The sequence below is a fragment of the Equus quagga genome, chromosome 11 (assembly GCF_021613505.1).
Source record: "Equus quagga isolate Etosha38 chromosome 11, UCLA_HA_Equagga_1.0, whole genome shotgun sequence".
Classification (NCBI taxonomy): Eukaryota; Metazoa; Chordata; class Mammalia; order Perissodactyla; family Equidae; genus Equus; species Equus quagga.
Window position 1 is genome coordinate 79,264,097 of NC_060277.1, and position 15,588 is coordinate 79,279,684.

Here is a 15,588-nt window from a genome sequence, read left to right on the forward strand (position 1 = left end):
ATACAGTTTTCAGAGAGATTTTGGTAGCATGAGTCATTTTGTGCTTTTCACTGCCAGACTATCATTGTCTTATTGACCGCTCTGACAAAGCTCAAAAGAATCATACAAAATTATATCCCATTCCAAAGTTGAGATTTTCTATCCCTGGAATTGCTAGAAAGTTCTCAAGGCATCTAGATTCCTAGAGGCTGTTAGTGCCATGTATTGTGTCTAATGGAAAAGTTGTCTATCATAATCTGTGGAAGAGAGAAGCTTCTGACGGCTTTCATCAGAAGTGCCCTTTGGGAATGTGAGAGTATGTTAGGAATGAACGTTCTCTGGAAATATAAGATCAGCCTTCAAGAATCCTGCCTTTTAGCTAATGTCCTTTTATCTGAGGTTGCCTGGACTTGCCTGGCAACTTTTTCTACAACTCTTTCAATCATGAAAGTTAACAGTTGGAAAGAGTTTCTTATCCCAAACGTGGTTATTGGGGTATGAGAGGCAGTGATTGCCTGTTTTTAACTAACCCGTCTGAGGGACGAGAGGAAGAACCAGTGAGGGACTTGTAATAGACTCCTGTGTAGCTTCTAAACTGAGCTGCTGCCTTCTTTCAGGGCATCTTACCTGTTTTTAACGTGTAGATGGTTTCAAAGATATGACAAATGAGAAAAAACGAATTTTAGTTTACTGCTTAGGTAAGAGAACAGGGCCTATTGGAAAGTTTAGGCATCTTTAAGAGTTGGAGTTGTATTTTTAGCATGGCTGTAAATATAGTTGTTTCTATGTTGCTATAAGTATCCTGAGGTGAAAAAGATATAACATTTTGTTATGTTAAGTTGGTTAGGTTAAAGATTAAGCAATAAGCTGTTAAATCTAAATAGCACTGAAAAAGCAATTCCATAATACTACTTTTTCAGTAACTTTTGCCTATTTTTTATTTTTTAATGTGTTTTCCTTTTTTCCCCCAGGTTTATTGAGGTATAATTGACAAATTAAATTTGTAGATATTAACATTGTATACCTTTTTCTTTAAGGAGGAGACAAACAAACCCCTGGCCCTTCTTAGTTTTACAAATAAAATAAAATCTTAAAAATTGTATTTTAATAAAATCAAGTGATTTTGTTTGTTTGAGAGAGATTAAGGCACTAAGTTAAGGCCAGGAGTTCCTCAATTCCTAGTTTGTTCTTTGGTCTTTACTATTTCTGGTTTCTATAGATCAGGATAAGATACTGATTTGTATCTCATCCCTTAATTTAAAAACAAGCAAAAATATATTTTTCCTGTTAGGAAAGCCATATGTGTTTACTACATAAAATCATAAAATAAGACAAGTTAAACAAAAATAGAACACTCCGCTTTCTCCTACCCCCGTTCTACCCTCCCAGAGATGATGTGGTCATGATTTTACAAAAGTGAGATCATCCTACATATACTATTTACTTTTGTTCTGTAGTCTACTTTTTTCACTTATTATATGACACATGGACATTTTTCCATGTTCCTGATAATATTTTGCATCATTTTTAGTGGTGTGTAGACATAATGTGTGATTGCTTCATAATACATTTAGCCTTTCCATTATTGTAGGACCTTAAAAGTTGTTACTGCCCCTTTTCCAAATAATAGTATAAGGAGGATCCTTGTAGCCAAATCCTTGATCTCTGGTTGAGGTGAAGGTTTTTCATTGTGCTTACTAGTCGTTTGGAATTGCTTGTTCATGTCCTGCACACCTTTTTCCAGGGGGCTGTCTTTTTCACATTGATTTCTTTTTAGTTGTTTATAATTAAAGATATTAACCCTTTGCTTCGTTGGCAGTTATCTTCCCAATTTGTTTTCCTTTAGATTTCATTTGACTTCTTGATGCACAGAAGTTTACATATCCTTTAGTAGTGCGTTCTTTCAGTTCTTTCTCAATGGTATCTTTAGTGGCATGCCTAAAAATTGTGTTTCACCTCAAAATTATATAAAATTCACCTTTATTTTATACTTTTATGAGAAGGGTTTTGTTTTTAAAGATGTTTTTCATCAGTAATTAAAATAATTGGAAATAATTTTGGTGGAGGATATGAGTGTGGGATCAAACACCATAATAAGTCATCTTTACCTTACTGTTACAAAATGTTATCTTTATCACATTATGAATTTTATGTGTGTATGTGTTTCTGTGTTTCTGTATTTTTTTGTATGTATAATGAGTGGATATTTACTCTTCTGTCATATTATTTTAGTGGTAGTGTTTTTTTGTTTTTTGTCAAAAGCAATATGGTTGCTTTTGCTTGAAAAGTACTATCCCAGACTTAGAGGTTTTTCAAATGACCTTTTGTTTGTCTTTATTATAATGATGATACTAAGGGCTCAGTAAATTTTAGCTTTATATAAAGCCCTGTGCTAAGCACTTTATTTGTATTATCTAATTTATGATAATTTACTCCTTACAGCAGCTTATATCCTACACAGTTTATAATTTATCACAACTTATATATTCAAGCTTTTTCAACTATTTTGCTGTTGCAGTGACAACATAGGAATTATTAGCTAAAAGTGAATAAAATAGAATCCAAAAGTGGAAAAAATACAAAAAGATGGCAGAACTATTTTGTAGTGCAACAGAATCGTTATATATATGACATATAAATAACATCTAGGTGCAACTTTGTTTTCATTAAATTGCTTGGAGCAGTTTAAATTATTATAGCACCTTTAAAAGATTTTACAGAAATTTTCAGGCAGTTGCTGAAGTAAAATGGATTAGTGAGCTCTCATGTACCCATCGTCCATCTTGAACAAATATATCAACACGTTGCTGTTCCTGTTTTATCTTCTCCTTCTCTTTCAAGGGAGTGGGGTGCTCTTGTATTTTAGTGCAAATCTCAGATATGATTTTACTAGGATATTCCAATGTGTATACCTAATAGATAAGGTCCTTTAAAAAAAATATTGTCACAATACCATTACCATACCCAACAAGTAACAATAATTCTTTTTTTTTTTGGATTTTTTTTTTTTTAAAGATTGGCACCTGAGCTAACAACTGTTGCCAATCTTTTTTTTTTTTCTGCTTTTTCTCCCCAAACCCCCCCAGTATATAGTTGTATATATTTTTTCTTTTTTAGATTTTTTTAAAAATTTTTCCTTTTTCTCCCAAAGCCCCCCGTACATAGTTGTATACTTTTAGTTGTGGGTCCTTCTAGTTATGGCACGTGGGATGCCGCCTCAGCATGACTTGATGAGTGGTGCCATGTCTGTGCCCCGGATTTGAACTGGCAAAACCCTGGGCTGCTGAAGCTGAGTGCGCGAACTTAACCACTCAGCCATGGGGCTGGCACCTTGTATATTTTTTCAGGTGTGAGTCCTTCTAGTTGTGGCATGTGGGATGCCACCTCAGCCTGGCCTGTTGAGTGGTGCCGTGTCTGCGCCCAGGATCTGAACTGGCAAAACACTGGGCCACTGAAGCGGAGCGCACGAATTTAACCACTCAGTCACGGGGCCGGCCCCAGCAATAATTGTTAATCTCATTGAGTACCCAGTCCATGTTCAGTTTTCCCTAATTGTGTCTGAATGTCTTTTTATAGTTAACTTGTTCAAACCAAAATCTAAACGAGATCCACACGCTGCATTTTGTTAATATGTCTCTTAAGTCTTTACTTACTTATTTTGGTGCCATTCATTGAAGGGACTAGGTCATTAGGCTTGTAGAATTTCCCAGAGCCTGGATTTGCCTGGTTGTATTTTAGTGATGTTGTTTATCTCATTGCTCCACCCCCTTCAGATAATTAAATCTAGAGGATTGGTAATGTTCATGTTCAGTGTTTTTGGCAAGAATATCTCTTAGGTGATGCTGTGTATTTTCTATTGCATCTTATCGGGAGGCATATAATGAAGTGACCTATCATAGTACGTTGTAATATATGATGTCAGTCCTTGATTTTTAGGGTTTTTCTCTTCTGGAACCCTTCTCCTTTTCAAAACTCTGACCAATAGCTTCAGTACATTAGTTTTGTCACTTTTATTCTCCCATATTCCCTTCATTAATAAAAGGCTAATAGATTAAATTCTATTTTATGGATGAGAACTACAGGCTGTGAAAAATTACAGTTTATCTAAGGCCACAGACTTTCAGTTATATAGCCCCAAAGATGGCAGATTTTCCTTAAAGTTTTTTGAGTCACAGATAACCTTGAAAATATAATGAAAGCTGTAGACCCTCTCCCTGGAAAACATGCTCGTAAACACATATGAAATTTGGCAGTTTCATCTCAAGAGGTTTAAAGACGCCTTCTGCTGTCTCCACTCATCCATGAACTCCAGATAAGGACCTCCTTAGCTTATTCTTTTATTCTTTCCTCCTACCTTGACTTATTCTTTCTTCTCATTTCTATTCTCCTGGCTATCAAAGATTCTTTTCATTTGAACTGACTCATCTGTGAGTGTATTTTGTAGTGAATAAAGTTCGGGGTATATCTAGAACTTCTGTATATCTCCACCCGATACTCCAGCCTCTAGTATAGGTTGGTCAAATTAAGTGCCTGATCTTTTAATGTAGTTTAGTTGATGCACCTGTATGTTTCAAATTTTTTTTATGTTGTATTGGATAGATCATCTGACTTCTCATTTATTATGTTCCTCTTCGCAGCAATCTGCAGAGCGCTGTGTAAGCACATTGCTTGATCTCATCCAGACCAAAGTAAATTATGTGGTCCAAGAGGCGATTGTTGTCATCAGGGACATCTTCCGCAAATACCCCAACAAGTATGTCCAAATTCTTCTACCCCTCTTCTTCAGATCATTTAGGAAATGTTTAAGTAAGGCCCTTTGAAATTGGCTAGGTAAGAATTATTCTTTGTAATGTAACTGGGCATAATAGGACACTTTATGAAAAATCAGAAACATATAAAGTGGTTAACACAGGGATTAAAACCTGGTTTTTTTCACCCTGTTTTATTACTTTTAGAAGAATTGAAGCTCTATCTGAATATGTACTGTCACTGGAATATATTGAAGTTAACCAGATTCTTTGGTTTAAGAGACAAAATTACTGTTTCTAGTCTGGATGCTGTTGTTGTCTAACTCCATTTTCCTAAAAGTAAAGTGATATTTCTCTTCCTCTACCATGAAGACAAAATGGAATTATAGATAGGAGAATTCTCTGATCTAGTTATAAGGAAGATTCTTAGAAATATAAGGTAGTGGTATTATCTTACACCACAGGTTAATTTTTCCTTGTGAAAAGAATATCTGATGAGCCTTTTTTTTTGGTGAGGAAGATTGGCCCTTAGCTAACATCTGTTGCCACTCTTTCTCTTTTTGCTTGAGGAAGGTTGTCCCTGAGCTAACTTCTGTGCCAGTCTTCCTCTATTTTGTATGTGGGTTGCCACCCAGCATGGCTTGATGAGCAGTGTGTGGGTCTGCACCAGGGATCCAAACTCTGCCGAAGCAGAGCAAGTGAACTTAAGCAGTATGCCACTGGGTCGGCCCCCGATGAGCTTCTATAAAGGTTTCAGGACTAGTTATTGAAACATAATTGAGGGGAAATTTAAAACATTTATAATCTCCTGGCTTAAAGCCTATACATTCTCTTGACTAAAAGCCTTTATAGTTTGGTGGTTTGCTTTAGGATACCTGGTTTGTGGTTTTTCCTTAGCTTTTGTTGTTAAACACAGTTCTCAGTTTTGTCCTCAGTAACCATAGTCCGTTTTGTTACATCAGGTATGAAAGTATCATTGCCACTCTTTGTGAGAATTTAGACTCACTGGATGAGCCAGATGCACGAGCAGCTATGATTTGGATTGTGGGAGAGTATGCTGAAAGAATTGACAATGCAGATGAGTTACTAGAGAGCTTCCTGGAGGGTTTTCATGATGAAAGCACCCAGGTAAGCTCTCACCTTTATCCTATGTTATAGATCTTTTGGGGAAGATTTCAGAGAAAGTAAAGGATAGGCACTTACGTGTGTGTGTCTATGTATGTATGTATACACACACACACACAGTATGTTCATTTTTCTCCCAAGAGGGGTGAGCTTTTTCAGTTGTGCTGATTTCTGGTGGAACAAACCTGTGTAACTTAGACCACTGGTTCTCAAACCTTAATGGGCCTTAGAAACACCTGGAGAGCTTGTTAAAGCACAGGCTGCTGGGTCCCACCCCTGGAGTTTCCGGCTCAATAGGTCTGAGATCGGCCTGAGCATATTCATTTCTTACAAGGTTCAAGGTGATGCTGCTGCTGCTCCAGAACCATACTTTAACAACTCCTGGCTTAGAGCAGTAGTTACCACTTTTTAATTTGCTGTCCCCTGAAGATGATTACCCATTCCTATTAGTAATAGTTGTGGTTCATTGCAGCAGAATGTTTACCTGGGGCTGGGGAGAGGGCCAGCATGTATAGTTTGAAAAGATTCTCTGCTTTATTAGACGCTTTCCCATTTCTCTCTCCTCTACCAAAATTGAGAGACCTGAGATAATTTATTAAACCCTTTTTCCCTGGCATTTGTATGCACTGCAAATTGAAGTTCATATATATAATCCACCATAGTAATTTTAATAGGCCTTTACAAGGCACACATACAAGCCAGTAGGTTCATGGTTCAGCAGCCCACTCATAATTGGCTGTGATCTGACATAATTCTCCTGTCTTGGCTCTTGCCCCAGTGTGACAGGTAATTTCCTAATTCTCTCGAACTTGTAGTTTCTAGTGGAAGTAAATAATGAAGAACTTGGTCAGGAACCAGTTTTATTGCCATCAGTATATTAGCATGTACTTTAAGAAATACAGGTGATTATCTGAGCCAGAAACAAATAAGCAATTTTTTTATGCGAAAAATGCAATTTGGGGATAGGAGGCTAGTGAATTTTCAGTTGGTGATTACCTTTGATTGCTATTACTGATATTGACTGAGTTTTGACCTTTGTCTCTTAATCAAAATCAGAAAGACCCATAGTAATTCATAGTTGGGGAAACACCACTTTGGAAATGATAGAATGGAATAATGCACATGCCTTTCACTTTATTAAATTCTGTCTGGTTAGGTGCAGCTCACTCTGCTTACTGCCATAGTGAAGCTGTTTCTCAAGAAACCATCAGAAACACAGGAGCTGGTACAGCAGGTCTTGAGTTTGGCAACACAGGTAAGAACCCTGGAAAAAACATGTGGTTGATTTGTCTTGGTTTAAATTGTAGGAAATTACAAAACTCTTCCCAAGAAGGTTCATTTGGGGAAGTTTTTTGTTTGTTTGGGTTTTTTTTTGAGGAAGATTAGCCCTGAGCTAACGACTGTCAATTTTCCTCTTTTTGCTAAGGAAGACTGGCCCTGAGCTAACATCCATGCCCATCTTCCTCTACTTTATACGTGGGACGCGTACCACAGCATGGCTTTTGCCAAGTGGTGCCATGTCTGTACCCGGGATCCGAACTGGCGAACCCTAGCCCGCTGAGAAGCGGAACGTGTGCACTTAACCGCTGCGCCACCGGGCCAGCCCCTCATTTGGGGAGGTTTTAATTGGAAGGGGTGCAGTCTATAGATCTTGTTAAAATATAAAAACAATGCTGCATACACATTCCACTGAATTATAGTTGGTTGGCCTTTTTTGTTTTTAAAGATTGGCAACATGTTAGCTCAGGTGCCAACCTTCTCTCTCTTTTTTTTTTCTTCTCCCCAGAGCTCCCAGTACATAGTTGTATATTCTAGTTGTGAGTGCCTCTGGTTGTGGTACGTGGGACACCGCCTCAGCATGGCCTGATGAGCGGTGCCATGTCTGCACCCAGGATCTGAACCGGCAAAACCCTGGGCTGCCAAAGCAGAGCGTGCAAACTTAACCACTCAGCCATGGGCCAGCCATGGTTGTATGGCTTTTAAATGAATCGACTGACTCCAGTTTTTATGACAATTAATGAAAATTGAACTTAGATTCTTTAGTGTTAATGAAGGACATACCTATGTGAAAATGACATTGAGTCTCATGGTCCCTCCTTCTGAGTGATTTAATTTCAGCCTTCAACTAAAAGTACCATGTAGAGATGGTGAGTGCCTCAACAGAGATCTCATGTATTGTTTTACCTTCTAGAGTAGTTGTCTTTCTCTTTAAAAAACTATAAAGTGTTTATACAGCTTCCTTAATTATTTGATGGTTTTGGTCCTTCTTGGGATGGGTTCTGATTTCAGGAATGTGGGAACTGACCTTAGAGATCAGATCACTGTTTTAGATCCACAAAGATCAAAATAATTACTTTTTCCAGTGTAACTAGTATAGTGATCATAAATTCATCATGGTTTAGTAATGTTCTCAATTGAATTGGAGAATAGGCTGGCTTTAGCAGGCTGTCAAGAGTTAAGATGTGTGTCTACATATGGAATCTGATTCAGATACTCAGTTTACCATTTTTCTCTTTCATCTCTTTATCAAAATTTGAAACCCTTTCACAGTACTTGACCAAGTTCTGAGTGTCATCTTTCCTATTATTAATTTTACGTCTTTTTAAATTTGTTTGTAAGAGCTGTTTGAAGTGTTTTTAAAAACTTCCTTTTTGGAGCCAGCCTGGTGGTGTAGTGGTTAAGTTTGCGCACTCCACTTTGGTAGCCCAGGATTATCAGGTTTCAGATCCCGGGTGCAGACCTAGCACCCTTGTCAAGCTATGCTGTGGCAGCATCCCACATAAGATGGAGGAAGATTGGCACAGATGTTAGCTCAGAGCCAATCTTCCTCCCAAAGAAAAACTAAAACTTCCCTTTTAAGCATCTTTTTTTGCCTGAAGCAAAGCAATTTCCATAACCATCAAGGTAGTGGTTATTTAATATTATCTGTTATATTATTGAGTATTATACAATTGAGCATTCTAGACTTCCTAGTCTAGACTCTTGATCACCCATTTGTATCTCTGTTAAGATGGAGTCAAAACAATTTTCTAAAGAGAATTTTGGCCTTGCTCCCTCTCTGCTTACCTCTAAATGGACAGGGATAGTCTTATAATCAAGCAGGAGTCTTTGGTGGGTTCCATTCTCATCACAAGTTCTCAGCTCTGTCTCTGTCTCCATTGTCTGTTAAAGCCTATGTATCTGTATTTAACAGGCAGCATAGGAGAGCTGTACTTTGGATGATTCTGAGTTCAAACTCAATCTTCTTACTTCCCAGTATTTATCTAAATTTGCCTGAGAGAAAGTGTTTAGGGAGGATTGCTTAAAAGGATGCAAGGACTCTCTGTTCTTACAGATAGTTGAAATTCATCACTGAATCAAGCCAGATTAGTAGAGAGCTGTGTATCTAGACTGAGTTTTATTTGACCCTTAATAGAATTGCTTTTCCTGAATTACACTGATAACATGTTCCTGTGGTAAGGGTTGTCATGAGAAACTATCCTATTTGGGTCTGTTGTCGAAGTCATTGCTTATGTCATTATATGTTTTTTTTCTTTATGAGACCCCATCAAAAAAGTTCCCAACCAATTTTGGATTCTCCTGTACAATGGTGTGTAATTAACTGCCCCTCTGAGTGGCTTACCTGACTAGACTTCTTTCTCATATCAGTTGTTTGAAAGTTTTAGAATTGAATTTAAGAATCTCCTGTAGAAAATGCGTAGATCATTGTGGCATGCATTTTTCTGCCTCTAGTTCTCATTTATGTTCTCTAGCCTTAGATGCATTTTTGTAAGCTTTGCTAAATCCTTTTCTAGAACAGGGCAGGATATAAATAAACCATCAGACATTCCTGATTCAAGACTTTCTGTACAAGGACTAGTATAGAATCTTAACAACAACAATCATTTGTATAGTACTTACTACGTACCAGGCCTTCTAGCAAGCTCTTTACATATTAACTCAATCTCCATAAGGATTGCTACTCTTACTATTCCTATTTTATAGATGAGGCAACTGAAATATGGAGAGGCCCACTTAGTATGGGGCAGAGCTAGGACTCAAACCCAGGCAGCCTGGCTTACAGGATCTTTGCCCTTATCCACGATGCTATGCTGCTCTCTAGTCTGACGGTGAAGCATGGCTTTGAGGACACCCATTCCCTGCTTTCCCTGCCTGAAGCACTCCTGTGCATAAGCCAGTATGTATAAGTGAACTTAGTAGTTTTAAGATCATCGTGGATGATTAATTCATACCTGGCTATAAATAATTATTAAGCAGTTTCTCTAGGCTTGCCTTTTCTGTCCAACTAATGAGATCTGAGGAGTTAACGTAAAAGAACAAACACTTTCATATAAATCTTTTCCACTGGGAGTTTTCTCTGGGAATTTTTTCTCAACTTTGTGAAATAAGAACCTAATATTTTTGGCTGTAAGTACCAATTTAAGTTGAGGGCAGTGTGATCTGCTGAACTGTGTTAATTTGAATTGAGTGGTAGGATCCTGCGTCTGCCACATCCACTGGTTCAGAACACAACCGAGCAAATTTCTCTTCAATACTGCTGTTCCCCTATCTCTGCAATAGAGTCAGTTAATACTATTCTTTACCTGTGCTGACAATTCTGTGAGTGTAGTGAAATCTTTGTGCTTCTAATTTTAAATAAAATGGTAGTATAATTAGAAATACTCTTAGGGGGAAAGAAAATCAACCCTTGAATCCATGGCTTCATTTTAAAGGTTTGTCTTTTTTGCTTTCATAGTTATAGAGGAATTAGCAAAAAATATACACAGAAGTGTCCAGAGTTTAGTAATTATCATTTTTAGTACGTGGAAGATAAGTTTTCATCTTAGTTTTTCTATGAACTAGCGACCACCATCATCAAAAGCACGTGTGCTTCTTGTTAAACATACTAATTCCTCATTACACAATCTTATAAACCATTATAATCCCAGTAAAATTACTTAGGGAAAAAAAAGAGGGGGGGTGAGCACCACGATGAAGTGTATTCAGGAAATTGATAAACAATAACGTACACTTGAAATTACACGATGTTATAAACTATTATAATCCCAATAAAATTACTTAGAAAAAAAATAATCCTTGGGCCCTACTTCTGACATAATGAATCAGTATCTCTGTGATTTGGCCCTGGAATCTGCACTTTTAGTGGCTCTCCTTGTGTGTTGAAATGTTGATGCACATTATAGTTTAAGAATTACTGTTTTAGAGCTTGCCTGGCAAGAATTGTTTTGCAAGCTCTCAGATTTTTAGAAATATACCATTTTCTTGAGATCCTGATGAGGTCCTATGGGGCTAGCAGTACAGTAGATCCAAAACCAAATTTTCTAAGTCACCAAACATGTAATGTCACCCTAAAACATAAAAAGGTAGTTTTCTTGTCACAAGTCTCGACTGAGCCTGATTTGCTGTTTCCTCCATGTGAATAGTGAGGTGGTGAAGACGCTTATAGTAGGCCCGGCGAATCCCCCCTCAGAACAGCAGAGTTCCAGCAGTAGAGATCCTTGCCCACTCTTGACTATCAGACTTGGAAAATTTGTGCTCATTCCTCCTAGGACAGTTTTTTAAGTCAGTCTCTGTTAACATTTACAGTGTGTCTACTCTTTGATCCAGTGATTCTGTCTCCAGCAGTTTGCCATATTAGTGTTTTGAATTTGTTGGGGGGACTCATAAATTTTTTTCGTGGAAGTATATAACTTTGTGAATCCCCACAAGAATTGTTTTTTTTTTGCTGTTTGGTTAAGTATGTGCATGATATATGAGAGAAATAATTTGAAGTAAAAAGTATTTATCAGTATATTATTAAACTACATTATTAAGTTTATTTTCTACCTTAACAATAATGGGATTTTCCCAGTTAGGTGATGTGCAGTGTTTATTTTAATTGTGAAAAAGAAAGCATAGTTAGTCTACAAATTTTAAATGATGTGCTTTGGGGACTGAATATATATATTAAAATTTAACTTTTAATTTATATATCAATAAGAGCTGGGTTGGGATTGCTTTCATGACCTGATATTTTGAGATACTTGTATTCTGCTCTTTTAAAAAATCAACTTGCTTGTGTTTTTTTTAAGCTTTGTTTCCAAAAGAGAATCTAAGTGAGGAGGTTTCAGGCTGCTATTTATAAACACTCCCTCAGGAGCACATTCACCCTCCCAAAACAAAGCAAAGCAATACGAAATCATCTACATTGGATATTGTCACTGTTTCCTTTTTTAACCTTGCCTTTTAAATACCACAAACATTTTGATATGCTATATAGAGCATATATGTATTTATTTCTATTAATAATACAACCTATGAATGTGATAAAGATTATCTTGAGGTAAAACTTATCATTTTTATACTGTATTAACTTGCTGTGTATATCTCAGTATACTTTATGCTTTTTTGTCTTCAACCAGCAGTTCATTATGAGTGAAAATTAAATAAAATGTAACTAAGAAAAACCATTTAAAACCATGTAGTCAAAACCATCAGGGGTCACTGCTGGTATTGAGCTGAATGATAAGTGCCTTAAGTGGCTACATCATGAAACAGTTCATCTGCTTACTTAGAAACTCACGTGGAAGCCCTCAGATTGGCCTAGTTTAAAGAAAATATTTTTGTATGTGTGTATTAACTACAGAATTGGAAATGGACTTATTGTTTCCTTTAATAACATGACACCACTGGAACAACTCATGCATAAGTAATGCCATCATATAGACATACTCTGAGAGGTAGATACCAGGATATTTATCGCTACTTTGTAATGATCACAACAATAAAGAAATAATAAATAGGGGCCGGCCCTGTGCCCAAGTTCGCACGCTCCTCTTTGGTGGCCCGGGGTTTCACTGGTTTGGATCCTGGGCGCAGACCTAGCATGGCTCATCAGGCCATGCTAAGGTGGAGTCCCACATAGCACAACCAGAAGGACCTACAAGTAGAATAAACAACTTTGTACTGGGGGGCTTTTGGGAGAAGTGGAAGAAAAAAAAAGATTGGCAACAGATGTTAGCTGAGGTGCCAATCTTTGAAAAAAAGAAAGAAGAAAAGGTAGGAAGGAGGGAGAAGGAGGCAACAAGCTCATTGTCCATCCATAGGGCACTAGTAAAATAATGATGCAGTGCTGCGTATACAGTGGAAAACTGCAGCTGGATATGCCAATATGGAAAGCAACTTGCAAAGCAATATGTATAATAGGACACTAGTTTTGTATAAAATAAACGTATGCATGTGTGGGAGCTGTCTGGAAAGATATATACCACACTGTTAATATGGCTGTTTTGGGGATCGGGAGTTAAGTTGGGGAAGGGTTGGATGATTGGGGGAGACTTCCTTTTATATTATACATTTCTAAATTGTGATATGGCACTGATAATAAGTTTATTTTAGCCTTGAGCATGTATAAAATTATTTTAAAACCACCACGAAAAAGCAAGACCACTAAATTCAAGTGTCTCCCCTTTTGCAAGCACTTAGTTACATGCTCTCTTTAACAGTTTTTTATTATTTAGATAATAGTATCTCTCACACTATATTGCAACGAGTAATACTCTGTGGGCTCAGAAAAGTCAGGCACTGTGCATTCTCTCTTTATTTCCAGGGGCTAGTCAGTGTCTCCATAGGTGATGCTTAATAAATATTTGAATGAAAAAAGAAGGTGTGTGTGAAATATATTTAAGATACATTTCATGAATAATCCTAATGTTTATAGGAGTTAAAAAACTTTGTTTTTATATTCCAAGGCCATCTCAAGCAGTTAATTTTTACTGGATCAAACTTTATTTTCCTTTTCCCAACTTCCCTTTGAATTTGAGTCTTAGGACTAACCCATCTCAATTTACTGTATATTTAAATTCTTCGAAACATTAGAGATTACAGAATTATGACTGTACTAAAACTATATCAAGTCTAAATATCTTTTTAACCGCCAACTCTGCATAATTCACTACAGCGTTGCCTTGATAATAAATCTAGCAGTTGGGTTTCTGTATGGAGGAAAAAACCTTCTTGCCTTTACCTTTTCATTAGGATTCTGATAATCCTGACCTTCGAGACCGGGGCTATATTTATTGGCGTCTTCTCTCAACGGACCCTGTCACAGCCAAAGAAGTAGTCTTGTCTGAGAAGCCACTGATCTCTGAGGAGACGGATCTTATTGAGCCAACTCTGCTGGATGAGCTTATCTGCCACATTGGTTCTTTGGCTTCTGTGTACCATAAGCCTCCCAATGCTTTTGTGGAAGGAAGTCATGGAATCCATCGCAAACACTTGCCCATACATCATGGGAGGTAAGCAGGGGAAGTCGGTTTGATCGAGAAGTGACTCTGTTTAGACAGAGTTGGTTTTCCTCATGCTTTTATAGCCTAGAAGAGAACTTGCTATGCATTTTGAAAACCTACTGTACTGCCCTGGGGGCTCCATCTGAATACCAGTGGTCATACACGCAATGGGTGAAAGGCCCCTCTGTGTTCTAATTAGGGAGTAGGTAAGATTATGGCTTTAGAAAATTGTGGTGAAGACCTCCTAAAAACTAATAGTGTGAAAGTTGCCTAAGTCTCCAGTAAGATGAGGCTAGAAATGTTCCCAGAGTTGAAAACTTGGAAAAAAGCCTGTAAGTATACTTAGTTGTCTTTATCCTTTACTGTAACTTTGTTGAAACTTATGGATAAAGTTAGCAGATACTGTTTGTCTTATGCTGTAAAGCTGTTAATGAAGTAATATTTGCAGGATTGTTTTATAGAAGCACTCTAGATTCTGTGTGAACATAGTTTTCTAGTCACCTTCCTTTTTTACCAAATTACATTGATCGTATCAATAAGGAAATTGTCTTATGAACAGGCTCTCAAGTAACGTGAAACTCATGCTTTTTAGCTGTTTTAAAATATTGATTTGGGAGGAACAGTACTCTAATAAACTCTTACAATGAGTATCTTGGAATCTTTTCAGAATCTCCTTCCTTCATTAATTATAATAAACTTTAAATCTAAGTAGAATTTGATCCCAGAAGGGTTAGAGTAATTGCACTTCATCAATGAGTGTCTCGGACCATTGTCTCACCTGTATTGCTGTTTAAGTGGTTCACGAGTAGCCAGAGGATAGGATTATTGCTTTACAAATTAGCGTAGTCAACATTCTAGGCTCTATTTAAATAGACTGCAGGCACAGACAAACAAAAATGAAAGGGCAATACCCAGTAAAATAATTATTAATTTATTAGCCTTTAATTGAGTCGAATCTTTGGTTTGAGGGCAAGTGCTGTGATTTTCATCCAGAGGAGGCTTCTGGCTTCATAAGGGTTATGCCTTGTAATAACAGGATGTTTCTCCTTATAGGCGAGCATATTTAACAGTCTCTAGATATGACCATTTAACTTCTAAGTACAGCTCCCAATCTGTGCTTCAAGTTTTGATAATAGATACGGATTTTCTGTTGTAACTTGCCTCTGTAACCATATTTATATGCTGTTTAAATCACCTTTCTCCTGATAACGTTTGACCCTCAAATGGAAGGGGAAAAGTGAAACAAATCAGCAAACAAAAACAACTCTTTCTAGAACACAGGAAACGAACCAATGTTTGAACTGTGTAAAAAGAAACACAATCGCTTACATAAGGTCTTTAGCTGATTAATTAGTCTTTAATTTGTTACCTTCACAATTCCTTATATAGTTCCTTTTTGGATAACCTCTTTTTGGTTCATTTCTGCTTGTTTTGTGTTTTTAAAGCAAATACAAATGTAGAAAAATTCC

General features: G+C 37.1%; 1 protein-coding gene across 3 annotated transcripts in view; it reads left to right on the plus strand.

Moving 5' to 3' along the window:
• AP2B1 (adaptor related protein complex 2 subunit beta 1) overlaps positions 1–15,588 on the plus strand; it is a 110,295-nt gene that overhangs the window by 36,664 nt on the left and 58,043 nt on the right. For all 3 annotated transcript variants that reach the window (XM_046675102.1, XM_046675103.1, XM_046675104.1), the window contains 4 exons: positions 4,617–4,732; positions 5,690–5,855; positions 7,009–7,107; positions 13,869–14,128. In XM_046675102.1, the coding sequence (XP_046531058.1) occupies positions 4,617–4,732; positions 5,690–5,855; positions 7,009–7,107; positions 13,869–14,128 (641 nt within the window). The remainder of the gene's footprint in view (positions 1–4,616; positions 4,733–5,689; positions 5,856–7,008; positions 7,108–13,868; positions 14,129–15,588) is intronic.